This window comes from Anopheles maculipalpis, chromosome 2RL, assembly GCF_943734695.1.
Source record: "Anopheles maculipalpis chromosome 2RL, idAnoMacuDA_375_x, whole genome shotgun sequence".
In the NCBI taxonomy this organism is placed as follows: domain Eukaryota; kingdom Metazoa; phylum Arthropoda; class Insecta; order Diptera; family Culicidae; genus Anopheles; species Anopheles maculipalpis.
In genome coordinates, this window is record NC_064871.1 from 64,774,296 (window position 1) to 64,794,678 (window position 20,383).

The 20,383-nt window shown below is 40.4% G+C and overlaps 3 protein-coding genes across 5 annotated transcripts in view; all 3 read left to right on the top strand.

The window, feature by feature from the left end:
• Positions 1-20,383, top strand: part of LOC126556023 (eukaryotic translation initiation factor 2D) — a 526,420-nt gene that overhangs the window by 208,535 nt on the left and 297,502 nt on the right. The window lies entirely within an intron of this gene.
• LOC126556469 (small integral membrane protein 20-like) overlaps positions 1-20,383 on the top strand; it is a 389,536-nt gene that overhangs the window by 52,242 nt on the left and 316,911 nt on the right. The window lies entirely within an intron of this gene.
• On the top strand, positions 12,233-17,395 carry LOC126556227 (elongation of very long chain fatty acids protein). Its single transcript, XM_050211453.1, has 7 exons — positions 12,233-12,351; positions 12,460-12,650; positions 13,863-13,943; positions 14,024-14,186; positions 16,603-16,691; positions 16,789-16,836; positions 17,040-17,395. The coding sequence occupies exons 1-7, from the start codon at positions 12,273-12,275 to the stop codon at positions 17,328-17,330; spliced, it is 942 nt and encodes a 313-aa protein (XP_050067410.1). The 5' UTR covers positions 12,233-12,272; the 3' UTR covers positions 17,331-17,395.

Here is a 20,383-nt window from a genome sequence, read left to right on the forward strand (position 1 = left end):
GTGAAGCATGTTATATTGCAGTCGAGAAAAGTATGAAGTAATGCTTTGTTCCGGTCGACCGAAAGATAATAAATTCGTGTTACAGTAATTTAAGTAATAGTAATATTTATGAGATGTGAAAGGTTAAGAAATTGAACATGTATGAATTATTTTAAAAATATTAGCATTATTTGTGATCTGAAGCATCATTTGCGAGAGTTAAACAATCTAAGAGTTGTTAAGCGACAAATGAACTATTAGCTGAAACATGAAAAAAGATATTTTGAAAATTATAAAAAATCTAAAATCCAAAAAATCCACTGGGATAGATAACATAAATAATAAAGCAATAAAAAAAACTTCCGTAGAATATTATGATATATTTAAACCTAATTTTCAACAGTTTCTTAAAGCTTGGATACTTTCCGACCAAATGGAAAATTTCGAAAGTAGTTACAATCCCAAAACCAGGGAAAGACAATACTTTAGTGGCCAATTACAGACTTCTATCAGTCTTCTAAGTTGTCTTGGAAAAAAATTTGAAAAGATTATTGCAACAAAGTTAAGATGCCACACCGACAGATACAATATAATTCCAAAATGTCAATTTGGATTTTAACCAGTACTATCTACAACACACCAATTAGATCGACTGGAAAAGGACATTATTGCCAATAGAACCATAAAAAAATCCACCGCTTTAGTATTATTAGATTCAGAAAAAGCGTTTGATACCATCTGGCATAAAGCTTTGCTCTTTAAACTAATAAAATTAAAGTTTCATGAGTACATAGCTTCATCACCGACAGGAAAAACTCAGTCCACATTTCAAATAGTAGCAGAAGCATACACGCCTGGAGCAGGCGTTCCGCAAGAAAGTGTACTCTCTCCTATTTTGTTTAATATTTACATCTCTGACATACCGAAAATGAAGGATTGCAACCAATACTTATATGCTGACGATGTAGCAATAAGTGGCAATGGTAAAAAAGCTAAGACTATAATTAAAACTCTTAATAATGCACTTAACAGTTATTCAAAGTACTGTCTCAAATGGAAGCTTAAAATAAATAGAGATAAATCGGAAGCATTTTTTTTCACCCTGTTCACGAGGGAAAATAAAATTCCAACCACACAACCTCATACAGAAAACACACCTATACCTTGGAAGGAAAATGTCAAGTATCTTGGCTTACTATTAGAAAAAAGATTAACGTTTAGTAACCATACAGAAAAAAACAATTATAAAATGTGAAAAAATCTTTCGTGCACTGTTCTCCTTTCCAAACAGAAGATCACAGCTTATTTTTACAAACAAATTATTGCTCTATACTGCTTTAATCAGACTAATCATAACATACGCCTTCCCTGTTTGGCAAATGTGCGCTAAAACACACAAAAATAAGCTTCAAATCTATCAGAACAAATATCTAAAAACTATATAAAATGTTCGTCCATGGTACACGCTCAGTACACAGAAGGTGTGACATGAATACCAACGAACAGTACATAATGAAATTAACAACTAACTATAACAATAGAAATTCCATGAACATCAACACAATAACTGGCTAAATAACCAATATTCCGTATCCTCCTTTTACTGCCACATTTCCCCACACCTTACCTTCACCGAAACCCACACCGTTTATTAAAACCTGAGTTTTCATATGGCAATACAATTCTACCGACTTCAAAAAGATTTAAAAAAACTAATTTAAAAATAGAGTAAGATAGGATAAATACGTAAAAACTAGGATATAAACTAGATTAAGCATAGATTTACATAATTATAATTTGTTTATTCATGTGGGTTTTTTGCAAAAAAAAAATTTCCTCACGAAACATTTTCATTTTCTTGCTAGATCGGTAAATTTAACGTTTCAAAATCGACAAGGTCAAAAATAACTTAACAATAACGAGGAAAGACGAGATCGAACCCGTTAAAATAATGTAATATTTGTATATTGTACATATTGATTTTCACTCGAATAAACTACTCCTACTACTACTACTACTGCTGCTACTACTACTACTACTACTACTACTACTACTACTGCTACTACTACTAATACTACTACTACTACTACTGCTACTACTACTACTACTACTACTACTACTATCAATACTACTACTACTTAGAATGAAAAAAAAACAGGAATATCCGTCTTTCTTAAAAAATGGTTATTATGTTCGTATTCTAGCTTTTAATTGATTAATTTTAGTGTTTAATATTCCCATTTCTCATCCGCACTTATGTTTGTCTCATCCTACATCAAACCAGCGTACATTCTTGTTCATAATGAGCCAACTCATTGTGAATGATTAAACGAACGAACGATGTTTTTTTCTTCTCGTTCACCATCAAAATCCGGTTCAATCCCGGTCAAAGCTTCGGTCTGTTTGCCCAACGTGCCAATTTCAATTAAGGCAATTGATTTGTTTGCCAACATATGGGCATTTCGCGCTTTATTCGTCGCGGCGGTCAGAGTATTACCGGCAAAATTTAGCTTCCGGACGTTTGTTTTACGATGAGCGATTCTAGATGATGATGATGAAATGTAATCATACCAATTGTGCGTCACCCGTGAGGCTAATTGGAAGTTAATAAATGTTACACCCAAAACCGGCCATTGCACCGAATCTGCGTCAATTTAGGCTTGCCCGAGCGGACAGACGGTAGTGATTTGATAGTTCTATGCGAAACGATAAATTACTAAGAAATGCTTAGGGGGCATTAGACGGTGATGTATGCGTGCTAATGATGGATCAACAGTTTCTCGAGCGGAACTAATGATAAATGGAACAAAATCAACTGCCAACATAGGAAATAAGCTCATTTGAAAGTATGATTAAGGACTGGTTAAGCTTTTGAAATTTGGATATTGTAGACAAAGCTAATTTAAGTGAAGAATTTTCCAGAACTTCCAGTATGATGCATATTAATATAGGAAACTTATCGTTCACGCAAGAAGATTTCAACAACTCAAACGAAAAATTATAAAAATAACGCTTTAATTTTGTTGAGGTCTTTTCACTAAAATTGCACAAGTGGGAACGTTTTTGATACTACCACAATCATCACAGTCCTCGTAGGAACAAAAAGCAACCCCAAAAGGACTTAAAGCCAAGGATGTATATAGCAAGCTAGAGATTGTATGAAAAAGCGAAACGAAATATGAAGAATCTATTTATTGCAGACTAGAATTTACATACAACGAAATCAAAATAAACACTCAGACTTGGAAAAAGTCACATGCAAAAATTGACAATTTCCTTCACCTTAATTCGTCTGGACGATAGTTAGCGTGTTATTCTCGAACCATTTATTGGAATGACGCAAGTTCTAACCAGACGATCAAATGTCGAAATGATGTTGAATGATCGGTTTTATTTGCCTGGCCCAAACATCCGCATCGATCGTACGCCTGAACCAAGAGATCTTTGAAAAAATTGGATATCTTATCGACTCGTTCCCGCTTACGGATAGGACACGTAGGATGGATCAAACTTTACTTTTTCCCTTGTAAAACCTGGATCGATTAGAATGAGAGTTGGGAAACCGGTCCATAGCTTGATCCAGCTAAACCTGTTTGGTAGCATCTTCGGGAAGGTTTCATTCTCCAATCAAAACCGTCCCTATCTTACTTGAAATTCGGCACACTGTAATTGCATACCGTTCAATTGATGTTTGGCCATGAAAGCAATTCACATGGTCACCTACAACATCAAGAGTTCAAATTACTACGATCAAATATTTGTAGCCGGTCGCGTGCCAAAGCCAAGGCAAAGCACTGAGAGTTCAAGTGACTGCATAAGACGCTAGCAGGAGGGCTCGATCGACATGGCATTTTTTTTTTCGTTTTCTTTTGATAGCGGAGGGCATTCCCCTCTATCCTAAACTACGAACACCTGTGTCTTTTCCCTTTCATGAATACAGCCGAAGGAGGGGAATTTATCTTCTGCTTATTGGACACCCTCGGGCTGTGTGTGAAAGTTTTGCAGCCGTACAGCATTGAGCAGACGCGACAAAGACCCGGAATGGTCGACTGGAGCCAACCGCCACGATTCCGTAATCTGGTGCGGCAACACAGTGCTAGGCCGTGGTACCGGTACGCAAGACGGGAAACTGGGTGTTTGCGTGATGCTTCGTTTTCGGAGTCACTGTGACTAAAGGCCCGCTCGTTACATCATCCTAACGAGATGAGGAATCGGTATCGCTTCGAAATGGGCACACGCGCATAATACAACGCACTCACTAGCGCGTGCATGTTTGGGTGTCTGAGTGCGAACGTCTGCGTTGGTGAGGGTGAATGTTCAGTCGGGAGTGAAAAGTGACTCCAAGACCCCAATCGCCTGCCGAAGATGTGGAGCATGAAACCGGTGTGTACATGAAAATCAAGTACACGCATCTCACGGTCACATACGGTGCCTAGTGCGCAACGACTCGGGCGTTACTCGGGAACTTAAATATGTGGTTGGCAAGCGACCTTGAAACAAGGTTTACTTTTTTCATTTCTTCTTTTACGAAGGTCGCAGAGCCAAACGATTACCGCATTACCGAGCAATTGAAGGTTCGCACCAGCGAGTACCGATATCGAGACACACGGCAGGTTCGGTTAAGGTCAGGTTTTGGAGTTTGTTGATCAGACGGCATCGATCAAGATCAAGCGCAGGAAAACGCACTTGGGTTTGCTGTAGCGCACCGTAAGTAGACGTTATGCAAATAACGCACCCTGAGAAATTGCATGATATTAAAACCACCAGGACTGGATGGGCACCCCTAGCCGGCAGAACCTTTGAGACCGATGGTAACTCGAAACCATTGCAGATGCCGAGCAAATGACGTCAAACCGTCGTGCAATATATCTCATACCAGCGCGCAGCATCAGAGCGGGTGACATTACAAACAACAGTTGAGTGTGACTGTGCGGCTGATGGAAATATTTATTATCTAACGCGTAACGCCTTCCGTAAGCTCACCCTGAAGGACATCCGTTTAACGTGTAAGGGCAATCGCGTATATGCGCATATAAAGTGTGGCGATATTGAATTGTGATTGCAGCCGGGTTTGGTGTTGCACACGCAGTCACGAGCACCATGAGCGTACCATCTTCTCGACCGGCAGAATGCCGGCGATTGACAGAGTATACTTGGCAAATAATTCGATTCTTACTTCCGCGACAGGTGATTGTGTGATGTCCATCAGCAGCAGCAGCGGTAGCAGCAGGGTATACGTTTAAAGGGATGGGTCCGAACGTTATATCCTGTTTCGAAACCGTTTGCCAGCATCATAGCAGTCATCTGAAGCTATCTGAAGGGTGATTAATTGTTTTGCAGTGCATCAATTAAAGTGATCTTGAGGTTCAGTTAATTCCTCAATAGAATTCATTTAAATTTCCTAATGAAACCCTTGTCCTTCAATTTTATTTTTATTTGAGTTCGGATTTATTCTAACTTCGAATTAAGTCTGTTTAATTAAATGAGTGTGCCTTGACTCTCTAACTGAAACAAAGCGATCGTAAAATAATTTTCTAATCACATTACTTTATGCATTGTTAAGGGCTATCTCAGAGCCTTCGTGATGTTACTTCATACTTCTATGCAAATGTTATCCACCCTTAACATATTGTTAGACCCTCAAGAACAAACAGATGACTTGTCACTGGGCAGAATTAGGCAATGTTTCAGGGTGTGCTGCAAGAAATATGGGTATTAGCATCGCAATGAAATTCACCAACTACAACCAACTGTATCTATTTAACGATGGCCTAGTAACACGATTACCAAAAGAAATAAACCCTTTAAAAACCATTCGTCTCGCACCGTTGTGAACTTTTGGAGATTTAATTTTACTTTCATCTGCTCTTGCTGCAATGCGCCACGCCTGACCACCTAGCTGGATCTTTCACTGCTCTTCACAGCACAGACCACGACACGTGCGGGCAAAATGTAGATCAAACAGGCTTCCGTCACGATTTAAACCCAAGATTGAATTTTAGAAAGCATTGTCCACAAGACAGTTTTTCACCAACCCCGCCGCGACTACCCTCCCCGTTCCCATAGCTAACTAAACCCACCCTTACACTCGATCGCCTGCTCTTGCGCTCGCGTGCTTCAGTGATCGTGAACGCGTAACACGCATCGTTGCTGTCGGACTGCATGCCAGAGCTGTAGAGCAATGTCTCACCACTCACACCTTACGCAAAGCTCATTAATTACCCTCTCGTATCTGTCCGTTTTTTCTTCCTTCTTCATTTTAAACCACAACACCGTTCGCAACTGATGGATGATTGAGAGACAACCGTGGTGAGACCGTGTAGCAAGGGAATTAGAAGAAATGCGAACCCAAAAGGGTCGTAGGGAAAAAAAGTGGGAACTCACCATAACCGCACAAGCCGCATGGATAAATGGGTGGAAATTAATTTTTCCTACTGTGGCACAATGCATCTTGTTGGTTAGTGGTGGAAACTGTGAGGTTTGTGAGACACGATTAAGTCATGGCCGGTTGTACACAGCCTTCGCAAGGTCGTTGGAAAATATATTCAGCCCTTGTTTCATTCTATTGTGAAGTATGTTCCAGATGGAATAAATTTTTAAATTATAATCGTTATTTTTATGCATTTGAAGCACTATCAGTAGAGTACTTAAAATAGAAGACAATGCTCAAAGGCTGTCAATTTGAAAGCAATAATCTCTATTGTCATTATGAAATAATATAAAAGAGTCTAGAAGAAACTGTTTTTTACACATACTTTGGAGTCGACCTGTCCTCTACGCTGGAGATGCGCGCCCAAAGCGAAATGATTAGACCTAAGCCTAGACATCATTCGATTGAACGCACGATCTCCTGAGATGCCGTGGAAGGCTTCAAGGACACTTGGGGAGTGATCGAATGTAGAAACCTCCCGAACCTCATCAGTGTCCCACAAACTCTGTCGAAAAAGGACCCTTTCGAAGCACCCTTTTTGGCCAATTTATCTGCCTTTTCATTGCCGGCAATACTGCAATGGGCAGGCAACCAAACACGAGATGTACGGGAAAACTTAGCAAACAATGAGCCTAAGACCTTTAGTGTTTCCTTTACGAAGTAGTCAGGGATCTTAATAACCTTCACAGATTTTAATGCTTCAATAGTGCTTAAATTGTCGGAGAATATAAAGTATTCGTCTGGAGGACAATTACGTATAATTAAAGCATTGGATACAATGTTATATACGCCGAAACCGATTCACTGCTCTGATGAGGATCCGTCAGTATAAAAATGGTTTCGAATGGCTTAACTTTTCCACAAAAACGCTGGGAATTGCTGTCCTGCGAAGTCGAGGATGGACTTAGTCTGCTCTCTCAACGAAATGTCTACTGTAACCCGGGAACTAAAGGACCCTGGTAAGATGGCACGATTAATATTTTCTTGAGCTAGCAGAAACTGTTAACTTGCAGACGAATTATTGATGTTGATCATAGGATCAAAAAAGAAAATACAGAGATTTACAAACACTCTGGTCATAGTCGAATGTTTAATCTTACTTATTATCAATTTTTAACTAATGTCTGATAACCAAATATTTAATGGGAACTTTTCTTTGTTCCATCAATTAATAAGCGTGATGAAACTTGAACTTTTCAGCTTCTCAAATTCACAACTGTCAAAATTTTTAAACAAGTTTAATATATGCAATAAAGGGTGCAGTTATCGGTGAATATCACATCGCGTATCAACACACGATTAGAGAACCGTTTCGCGATGATTCGATCCGTTCACGTAACAAGCTTTTTTTTTACCTATTTTTCCCAATCGCGCATATCGTTAGCCGTATGCGATAGTCGATATGCAGCTGTCATCATTTACGTATAAATATGCTTCAGGTCCTTGATCATCATTTGGAATGAGGTTGTGCCATTTTTTTTTGGATGGTCCGTTTTCTTAGCTAAACATAGAGTATGGATTTATGACATTGCTCAGGCAGGCTGGGAATCTGGTCGACCAGTTTATGTTCGCAAAGTTTAACTGCTAAATCGGCTTGCAAATGCAAATAGCACCTTCATCATCCGAACCGCGTGCCTTTTTGTGGCACATTTTTTTTTTGCAGATTTAAAATGAGTTTATTGCATGCGAAGGTATTCGATGTTCGGGTTAGGTGTCATTTTGCACTATCGACACCCTGCTCGTGACGAGTGAAAATTAGTTTCACATCCTATGCTATTTCTTCCTAAAGCCGGGTAACTATAACTGACCTACCCCGACAAAAATTGGTTACACCGCATATTTAAAAGGTTCTAACAACGCTACCACATAGACAGACGCCCGGGAGGGTACGATCAAAAAGATATGAGAACTAATCAACGAATCATAAACGGCGTGCTTTTGCATGCATGCAAAAAGCGTGAAATTGTTATTACAACGAGAGAAGTGCGATCGCTTCGCTAGATTCTTTGTCAGTGGTGATCGTGAATGGGACCGTCGGCAGGTTGTTCATTAATCGACTGGTAATGGAAAAACAAAAAGCTGTCGAGTTCGTTCTGCATTGCGCTACAGTTAGTAAGAGAGTGCGATGGAGCTTACTCGCTTACTAGCTGCGGGCGATGTTACCTGCAGATTTTGCAAGAGATCCTTCCAAGGCTGTATCGATAGATGGAGATGTTGTAATAAAATAAAATATGTTTCTCTCCTACACACCACAACGCAATAAACGTCCACCGTCCACTTTGTCGATGTTTTTTGTGGCATAGCAGGCAGGAGATCACTTTTAGCATGAGGATTTAAATCCCAACTCCACCCTCAATGTACAAAACAAGTTTGACTTGCTTACATGTCTTCAAGTCATCTTTTCTAGGGAACCACAAGATGTAACCGACGTTTGGTGTGTGTGTGTGTGTATGTTTGTTTTGTTTCTATAATCAACCCACTGGTGTGGCATTGCAAGACACAGCCGATGTATCGAGGACAATTCATCGGTTGGTGACTAGTTGAACTTTGCAACGTCGAACCATTTGAAACATGCATCGAATGCACTTTCGTCACTCCCGACGGTGCGGGTCAGTATGGGTTATTGAACCGTGGCTGGTAGTCGCGGCTGTTGTGAACGAGGCCAACTGTATCATAACGATATCTGAGGTTTGTTTGTTTGCAGATGTTAGGCGTGGAGTGATATTTAGCATAACCTTCCAAAGTAGCAGACCTTGAATGATATTACTCGTGCAGCTTGTTTGTCCATGGTATACTGGTACAATACATACGATATTTAAATATAGCTTGAGGCGATTGACACAAATTTGAAAGCTTATTTTATTTGATGTTCGTATGATAGAAATGTACGCATTCAATAATACATCAAAAACGTGAGCCATACATCATTTTAGCTAGCTGAACTGTTCTATCGAAAATATTTGTAAACATTGAGTTTTAAAATCGAATCTCTTTCTTCCTCACTAAACGACTTTTTAGGCCATGCCGGCCATCGTAATATTCAGTCAGTCCTCACTGCGGAGGAACGGTCCGGATGGGATTTGATTTGCGCTATTTTTGACTATGTTACCGGGCTGCCTCAAAACCGAATCTTGAGTAGTTTGAATGATAAGGTCAAAAATTATGATTTGTATTTGTGTATTTTGATTAAATTCTGGTGTTAAATAAATAAGTGCCATTCTAGACAATTCTTAAGTTCATCAGTCCTAAAACGATCCACAATCAAGACACCAAAAGAACTTAGAATATCTAATCAAATATTATTTCTTTATGTATCAAATCAAATCGTCATGTATCAAATTTACCTCTCTCGATAAACTTTACATTTTTCTTGGTAATTAGTTGAATGACTTCTGGTTTCATATTTGCATAAAACAAAGTGTTTTAAAATCAAAAAAAGATTTGTGCGTTGTGTACCTAGCTTGAAAGCATGCATACTACAAAACGAGATGAGATTCGTAAGAAAACTAAAGCCCGAAGACGCGTTTTCACATAACATTATGAATGCGATTTGAAGGCAACACTAGTTCATAAATGCTGTATAACCTTCCAAAGGCTGTTCGAGTAGGGGCGTTCAACAAATGTCTCCTGCCGTATGATTTTGTTGACGCGACTCGCTAGTAGACACGCACACCATGTGGATAGCATTGAGAAAACCAAACGGGCAGAATTGATTTTGAGATCTAATTTACACTTCCGCAGCTTGCAGACTCGGCAAAGGGAAGGGACCGACAAGGAAGAGTAGATCATGGGAGTATAAAAATAAAACGACAACTCCGAGAAACAAATCAATCGAAACGAAACCTGTTTATCAATATACTTGCTGCTAGACAGGCCAAACTTTGTTGATCGTTCCACGCGTAGTAGTAGCTGATAATCGTTCTGATTGTTAATCATATGTGGCTTGCTCGAGGTTAAAGTTTCCCCAAGTCGCTAGTCAACCTTTCGCTTGACAGACTTGAAATAGAAATAGAAATTGGAGCAGAGCTGCAGTTACCGGGCGAACGTTTGGCCTTACGCAACTCTAGTGAATAAGGTTTGGTGTCTTAGTGTGCAAGACACCCGAAACCTTAGGCATCTGTGGGCATTGGAGAAAATTTCTCAAACACCATGCATTACAATATTTGTGAGAAAATTTCTTTCATTTCGTTCATAAATGACATCAGTTGCTTGCCCGTCGAAAGTGAAACCTGCTGGTCAGCTGATGAGTTGTCAAGCTAACCCTAGCCCTGTTTGGTTGTGCTGAACTTCACGACGAACCTACGTACAAGGAATGTACATTCCGGTTCTTCGCAAAAGGGTTGGCATCACGATGGGTTTGGGATATTCTGCGACCTGCCCTCCAATTCACAGATACACGCGCACGTGCACCCTACTGCAGACGACCTCACCCGAGCAGAAGTAGGCCTGCGTGGACCGGGTCGCAACCTTCAAAAACTGGTGTCGCATATTACCGTAGCAGCCAGTACAAGGGAGGGACGCTCCTTATGTAATGGCCACTATTCGCTCGCATACAAACGCGTGACTGTGTATATTGCATACGTCCCTGTATATCTCCGGATAATAGAAACTACAGCAGAAGATGGAGAAGAAGATTGACCTCTTTTAGCGTGACCATATAGTGTGTGTTATCCTCGACACGGTATCGTTGACGGTGGCGTCGCAGAACGACAACAAGCGACGACATGGGAAGTTTGACGTTGCCATTGACTGACTAGTATCCTAGTCATCTGTAGGAAGATAATAAAATACGCGCCCCGGAGAAGAGGGAGATCGCTGCGTGGATGTGTGGGGTTCGGGTGATCGCTCTGCTTTTATCACACAGCCCGAAAATCGGATCCACGGCCCTACTCTGTCGACAGTGCTTCCTACCCATGTAGCGGGGGCAAGTTCATATTCGTACCTACCCAAAGTCTGCATGTTGATTAACTACAGGCCCAAATGGCACTGTCCGCGGGCCTTACGGTTGGGATTTTGCCGGTTCGTCGTTTGCGCCACTGTTGTGGTCTTTTGTCTGCTTCGTTGGAATTTTCGTCTCGCTTTGGCAGCGCGAAAAATCTTTCCCATTCGCGTTCGTTAGTATTGTCGCGCATTTTTAAAGTGTGTGTATGTTTGTGTATGTGAATAAGCCTGAGCGTAAGCGACTAGTAGGGGAAGGAAGACTCTTCGAGCGAAGACAACGGTCGAGGAAGGTGACGGTGGTGGGATCGGTAGTTTCTGGTGGTTGGTTTGGTTCGCTGCAGCAAAGCTCATCCAGTTTTCAGCTCAGAGTTTTTGGCTCCGGTTCGCCTGCAGCACAACGGACGATTAGGTTTTAGACTGCTGGAGCTTCTCCGGGGTTTGTCGCCGACAGACGATCAGTTCGATTCGGACACGCGCACGGAACAGGTGTGGCAGGACTCGATAGTGCCTGCTGCTGCTTCGACTAAGCCTGACGCGATCACAGGTGGTAATCAAATTCGAGATTTTATGTTTTGTTTTGTTCTTCGGAGGTATTCGATTGTTCTGGATTGTGTAGCGCGAAGCGACGCATTTAATATTGTGACAGTGCAAGAAGATACGGTGGTTCGTTCTTTAGCAAAAGAAAAACAAACCAAAGCGGTGCGATTGAAAGTAGCACTTTCTGATCTAAATTTGTTTTTGTTTTGCAGAATTTCTCTTACAAAGAAAACCGATTCCATTGTCAACCGTTCTGCTCTGTCGCATCGCTGAAAAGAGCATATAGTGAAGTGTTTTAAAAGCAAGCCGATTAAAATAAAGCCATCTGTGAACGTGCATCGTGGTGAGTGTGAATATCAAAAGCAGAGAACCCAGCTTCACCAAAATGAATCCAGACGTCATTAGTGAACCGACCAGCAACGGTATCCTGGACCGAGTGATGAAATTTTTCGTTGATAATCAAGGTGCGTGTGTTTTGTGTGTTTTTTGTTGGGATTTTGTATTTGATTAAAGTGCATGGATGGCAAAAGTCGTAATTGTGCGTTTGCGTTTTCCGTTGTTCCCTATTGTAGATGAGCGCACGAAGGAGTGGTTCCTGTCTGGATCGATCACGCCCCTAATTATGATCCTCGTGACGTACCTGTACTTCTGCCTGTACGCTGGTCCTCGCTATATGGCCAAGCGAAAGCCCTTCAAGTTGGAAAATGTGCTGATTGCTTACAACGCAGTACAGGTGCTGCTTAGCATCGTGTTAGTGTACGAAGTGAGTGATTATTTCTTTTCTGATTATTTTATAGTAAGAACGCTATGGGAATTTAACAATTTCAACAAAGCAATCGATAACCCTTGTTCCGCTGAGAAATGATCCCCTTCTAATGAAAGAGACCGAGCGAAAGTTGGGTGCTTTGTTTGCCTTGGTAAGGCTATCCCGTTCCAAGCTGAACTTTGTATTTCGTTTTTATGTAATCGGTGTCGAAACATTGGCCAATCACATCGGCCACACGTTTCACCAAAAACAACGCAGTGACGTCATCGATTCCTTCGTCTAACAAATTCCTAAACGAAAATAAAAGCGGCATTTTTATTTTGTGGTTTCCATTCCAACGTGTATCAGAGTGGCGCTGTAGCGTTTCGATTGAACAAGCGACCGAGCAAAACGTAACGGATTAAAATGTAGCTTAAATTTTATTGATCTGGTCGAGAGGAAACACACTGATCAGGAAGTTAAATATAGATTTGTTTGCCTTGGTGATGAGTGCTAACGTCCGTATTTGTAATGACGTTTCAAAAACAGAGGCAAGATGACTACATATCAATAAACGCAAAAAAGAAGAGAACTGAGAGCAAGTGGATATAAATGAATACCAATAGTGGCATTCGTTTTCGATTGACTTGAATCCCTAATTTGACAGAAAGTATGGAATACAAGATGAATCAAAACATAAGGTTTAGATTTTTTATTTTGAAGTATGTGTAAGGTGTTTTTATAAAGTAGATTCAACGGGGAAGAAACGATTAGACGATTATTAGTTTTTATTTGTGACCCCTTAAACCGCTTGTTAAGTAATAAATGTTTATGGTGCTTTAGTTGGTCGAGCTACTGTCAATTAAACAACTCAACCGTAGCATAAAATAGAAGCCACACATTTAGGGGAAAAAATTCAACCAAAAGCGTACAGCGCAGCGTTCCTTCGTGGGAAGTGTTTTTTGGTCAAATAATACCGAAAGACATCTTTATTCGCTTCAACACAATCCAATACGATAACTTCTAGGCGCCCTGCAATAATGATTGGTTTATTTTACAATTAACACCCCCCGGTGATCGGTAAGGTCATTACAGTAGCTCGTCGTTGAGTTACAGAAACCTTTAGCATGAGATCCATACGTTTAAGCTAACCGAGATAGATGGCTGCACTCTCCAATCTACATGTAACGTAATGTTTGGAACAATAATTATATATTTCTTTTTCTTCAGGGAATCGAAGGCGGTTGGAGGAAACATTACAATTACTCCTGTCAACCCGTGGACTACAGCCGAAACCCAGTAGCAATGAGGGTATGTATCCTGCTCCTTCGTCTTAACTTCTATGCTCAACCTTTAACTGTCATCTCACGCCCTGGTCTCTCGTTCTGCAGATGGCTCGTGCCGTTTGGATGTACTACATGTGCAAGGTCGTGGAGCTGCTCGACACGGTGTTCTTTGTACTGCGGAAGAAACAGAACCAGGTTTCATTCCTGCACGTCTACCACCACACCCTGATGCCAGTCTGTGGTTTCATTGGCGTCAAGTACTTTGCCGGTAAGTGTCGTTCGGTGGAAAACCGAGAAAACATATGCTACGTGCAATTGCGCGAGCAAACATAGCATGCTAGCGTTTGATGCTTCTCCTAACGTGTGCCTAATCTCCGCTAGTTGATGACACTGGGTAGAAGGTTACCGTGGAAGCGGTCAGTGTCAGCTTTATCTTCAACTTCAGCCAACCCTGATGAATGCAGTTTTCGCGTCTTTGTGTGAAAAGCAAACAGTAGCAAACCGCTAACATAAAAACGCTATAAACTGTGGCAAATGTTAGGATGGTCCATAGAAATTCCAAACACAAACACCAAGCTGGATGATTCGTCCTTCTGTCCAGCTGTCAGTGAACGAATTGACGGCCAACCTGGTGTTATATCGTGCTAATTGTCGTCTCCTCTGATGGAGGATTCGCTTGGATGCATTGATTCGCTGTGTGAATTAAACAAATTTTGAAAACCGTGTTTCCGTGGCCTTTTCTTTCTCCTTGGAAAACACTACCATTCGAAGCTGCTTCATGCATGATGGATCAACAGTAGGTTATTTTAATGTCAACAGTCATGCATAAGATATTCAAACTACTACTTTCCTACGTGAGACCATCCAGCACCGACAAACACAATTAAAAACACAAGAATTAATTTCAGAACTATAATGAAAATATCACACGAGTTACGATTGTTTGTCTGGAGCCATCGCTCGATGTTGAAGAACTGAATAATGGATTTCGTTTCAACAATCGATTTTCTGCTACTAGTATTGGAGACCAAACTTACCGATTATCTCATCACTTTTGTGCCACAGCTCTAACCAGTGAGTACGATTTAATTCAGTTTATCGCCATCTTGATGGTGAAACGACGTAACCGATTGGATCACTATTTTGGCTTCCACTAGTGTTAAGTTTCATCATTGTCGGTGGCACAGCTTAAGATCTCGAGATTCAATTTAAGTCCACATGTGCATTTTAATGGATCTCTTTATTGCTGCGAGTTTTTTAATTGCTTGGAGTTAGCGAAGGTTTTGGAGAAAGGTCAGTTTTAGAGAAACAGCTGTAGAATTTACTTAATGAATTATAGAATTCTACTTAAGGTATACGTTTTGAATATGTTGATACGATCGATCATCTAGTGTAGCAGTACCGGGTTCAACATGGCAGAAACGGGTATCAAATCCGGACCGTCGCCCCGTAAGCACTTTTGACTATCCTGCTACGGTCAAAAATCTGGTGAAAAACGATTTATAACGCTGCTTATATTTTCTAATATTATGTAAAACTTATAAAAAATCCGTAAACTGTCACGATTCATTATATGGATACAGCAAAAGATAAATTATTCAAATTTGCGACTAATGAAGACATTATCAATTTTTGCTAACTGTCTATATTACCCTGGAAGCTGACAATTTTGCCAATCTCCTGTCCCATTGCACAAATTTCAGCATATTGATTGATAGAAAAAAAAAAATGCTATCAATAAGTTCATCAATTCTACATTAGCTTTACATTTCAACATCACTTGTCACTGCAAAACGTTACGCTGCATAAGTGGTAAAGTTACATAAAACTCAATGTTCACCAAGCTGCCCTTCCCAAATCAATCCTTCACCCTTCGTCAATAATGCATTCGATAAACGTTCGATAGCGACACAGCCGACAGGATCAGATCCGTTGCTCAACGATAAACTCCAAATTAAACTAACGCTACTTGACTGTTCACAACCCAACGCAACGTCGATTGCAAATCTGTTATAGCGGTTGCTTACGTTAGCTCGTGATCAAATCTCAAAACTAAAATCCTCCCATGCGACCTTCGAGCGAACCGAACGAACCTACCGTCCGGTGGGTGATTAGGCGAGTTTTAAAATCAAGCAGATGAATGATCAGCGAGAAGAAAAGTTACCAATGAGTGAAATAAAATGCCTTCGAGTCGTTTGTTAAAATAAAACTGAACTACTCAGTTTTGTTGAGTTGTGCGTGTGACGGTGGTTGTTGGTCCCTACCATTTGTTTACGATTTTTTCACCTCGCATCGTGAAACAACCGATGGTAGCATAAGACAAAGAAGCGGAACGATTCGGATGGCCGAGGCTGAGAATAATCTAATAAATGAATTGGATTTTTTTTTGTTCGTTCTCGTCTCCACTGAAACATGTTATTTATGTTCAGAACTGTCGAGACCTAATTCGAAAGGAATGTTGTGAATGATCGTACAAACATTTTATTATCACGTCAAACGTCACGCTAAACGTCTAGCAGGGCGAGCTTAAGGCACAGCATGAAATGGTAAGAACATTACCCATTTCCCGGATGTAATGAAGAACCATTCATCGACAGTCCTCATCCACTTTTATTACCTTCAAAGTCATAAATTTTTGTCGAAAACTCTGACTACAAATGTCTCTAATGTCTCCTTTTTCGCAGGTGGTCACGGTACGCTGCTGGGCGTCATCAACTCGTTCATCCATGTCTGCATGTATGCGTACTATATGCTGGCCGCTATGGGCCCTAAGGTAAATCCAATGGCTTCTGCATTTCATACTGCAGTGACGTTTCCGGAAAAAATACTAAAAATGTTAACAATTTTTAAATTCTACTTTTAATCAACAGGTTCAAAAGTATCTGTGGTGGAAACGTTATTTGACTGTGATGCAGATCGTAAGTATCTTAGGAATGTAGGTCAAGAGAATTTATTACGAGTATGAAGTACCGTTCAGCCTGAAGTCAATTATGATATTCCGATGGGTATTTCAGCTTGAATAGGTTAACACTCGGAACAGGTTCTCTCTGACCAGTAGGACGAGCTTCCAAAAATTCTAACGGGGCTTTCGCATTCTTTGCTACACATTTCGCTTTTGCAGGTCCAGTTCATTATCGTGTTCTTCCACACCGTGCAAGTGCAGTTCCAGCCAAACTGTGGCTATCCGAAATCAATCGCCGCCCTGCTCACACTGAATGCCGGCCTGTTCATCTACATGTTCAGCTCGTTCTACGTACATTCGTACATCCGCAAGTCAAATTCGGCCTCGAAGCGTAACGCAAAGACCGGCGAGGAGAACAACAACCAGTTGGAATGCAAACCAAAGGACGCCGTCGAGGCGAACACGCGGCCGGCCGTTGAGGTGACGGGCGAGGTTAAGAAGGACCTGTAGGTTAGTTTATTTACGTAAAACAATTTCTCCTCGTCTTGCGCGCAAGGATAATCCGCTTGCACTGTTCGGAGTTGTGAGTTTAAAGCTGACCGAAGGAGATTTGACCACGGCAAATGTAGTCGCGTGGGTAGATGAAGGGATCCAAAGAATGACGGAGTACAGGATGAAGGGCTAGCTCAAAGTTTACTGCTAAAAATCTCATTACAGCCTAATTCTGCAAGCTCCAGAATGCTCACAGGAGTTTGCTAGAGTGTAGGGCACAGAAAGCAAACAACTCGGGAAACACATTTGGATAAAAATATCTTTAAGGGAGCTCAACGGAGAACAAACGCTGTCACTCACACAAAAACACAAACTCACTTCATCGTGATCCATGCCTTTCATGATCTCAAGATCTTGAAGCGAACCCTTCAACGAGCGGACGCTATTTTGCAAGCGCTAGAACAACCAATATCCGAACGTACATTTGCAGCTCGAGTCTCCCAACATGGTTGCACATCCATTGCGTTACAGTGTGTGCATGGGTACTAGTGGTAGTGTTGTGGTCATATCGAAGCCTCCATTCAAACCGAAGTTTAGTCCTTCTGGGAGCAGTGTATTGTTTTTGTATACTATGTTTAGCTAAAACCGACGCGTGCGATGTACATTTTTTGCTAGATTAATTAATTTAATAAATAAACGGAAATGAGAAACGGTATGAAACAGTGCGTTTTGCTTTTTTATTCGAAGTAGTAAGGATTATCTGACACACTTGTTATCATTATACGTAATTTGATAGGCCCATCGAAGACATGAATTTAATTTTGATATAATTAATTAACAGGATGTGTATCAATGCAATGCCTTGTAGTTCTATATGAATGAAAAAAAAAAACTAACAGGTTTTGCTTCTTCTTTAGCTTTATAACTTTAGAATGTTTGACTAGCCTTACTACCTGACGCAAGGATGAAGAAGAAGAAGTTACTAACTGACTGGAATTGTGCTGCTAATAAGTGGAAAGTCAGTCTTGCTTACTAGGAAACCATTCCAAATGGCATTTGCTATAAGCTTACCATATCTTGTGAATACTGACGCCTATACTTGAGTTAGAGCACGACACCATCCAGACGACATCAACAACATTCGCAAGCTCATTGGCCAAGGGCAGACGAAAGACTATACCGGCTAAGCGCAGACATGTCAGAACTTGCAGCACCGTAGGAACTGCATCGCGCACCGGACAATGCAGCAACCACCAGAGCACACCAACGTGACTAAACTGGACTAAGTACTGGACTAAACTCCTCTTTAGGATTGAATAAAAATATTTTTTATTTTATCCTGTTGGGCATCCAAGCGGTTTTGAAAAATTACCCTTGTATTCCTCAACCGATTAAAATAAAAGTCCAATATTGAAGGTACTTACATTTTCGAGTTAATTTTGATATTATTTTAACAAGGAATTTTTAAAATAATTTCAAACCTACAGTTTATCAATTTTCAATTTTGTGACAAAAAAGGTAACTTGAAGGCAGAGAACATGCGGAAAAAAGTATGATAATATATAGGAATCAAATTCAGAATAAAGAATGGATAATTTTGTCATAACATCTTATCAATAACATGCTAACATAGATACTGATAGCAGATGACGTTTTAAAAATGTATTTATTAGCTAATTTTTGTTGGTGCTGCGTCAAAAGTTCGTATATATGATTTCCTGATATGTTCGCAGATATCATATGAGCCTAAAAGTATGCAATTTGACTAACATGAAAAATCAATGCAGGGTTAACGCTGCAAATACAGTATTGCGATTTGTTAGACAATTTATTATTTTTTTAAAAGAGAATAAATCCTTAGGTAGGTGAATATCCTTAGGTAGACTAAGGATATTTTGTTTGCAGCATGATAATGTGCAATGTGTTTAAAATATGATAAAAATCGTTAATAAATCCCCAGTGGATAAATACCCTCCAAGTAGGATATAAGATGAATGAGCTGTAAAGCTAGATAAAAGATTAGATTTTAAGGAATACGGCCTGGCAGTCTTTTCGAAATAAAATAAAAAATACTTCCATCCATTTTTAATATACTGCAAACAAAAACAATTTCAGTATAGAGAGCCTTAAATGATTGATCAAGACCAAGATTAATTGTTATAAATTTGTTGTTAAATTTGTCTTGTAGAAGATATGGACCGATTAAAATAACAGATGGAAAAGTACACTCATTCCGTTCCAACGGAATAAAAAAAGCGAGACATAACAACAAAGCAAAACAAACAGAATTTCTGTTACAAGGTTCTTTGCAATCCGCGCTGCAAGCTAGGGTAGGTAAGTGTTGAGACAAGAGCAAGACAACACTACAATGCCCTCAAGAACCAGTTACCACAGCCACTGAATCCTTGATGAATCCTTTTGTTGTACGAACGACCAGTGGATAAAGTTTAAGAAAACATGCATTCTTCTGTAAAGTAAACTTCCATTCCACATACAAGTGCATTGTTTTAATTCCACAAAGCAGTAAACAAATCACAAGCCATGGAGCAGCCCCAGGAGTAATGGAAACGATGCTCGGGTGAAATGTTGGCCAGATCCAGGTAAACTTTTTTTTCGAAAACACTGCCCACCTTGAAGTAACGAAGTTGTGTTACAGTATTGTATGGGTGTGTGAGTGTGTGTGTGTGTGTGTGAGGGTGATTGTATTTTTTAACTCTACTTTTCCTTTTTTTTTAGTTTATCAATTTGCTCCCACACGAACAAATGCCGGCTGGGGATGTGCTTTCGCGCAAGAAGCTGCACTGGGACAAGTGTTTGAAAGTTTGAGATTTATGCATGACTTTGTTTTCTGCTAGAATTCGCATGGCTTCCACTGTCTTGTACCCAGGATACGCCTCCGAGCCGCTGATTTCTGCAAGTACCTTCGGCTTTTTTATTTCTCCCTTTGATAAGCTTTCCAGCAGCTGGACTGCTTCTTGCGTTGCATTATTTGTTCCCCTGGCGATGAATGCAACGGTGGTAAACTCCCAGCACACGCTTCAATAAGCAGAAGCAGTTGGAGCAAATTGTAT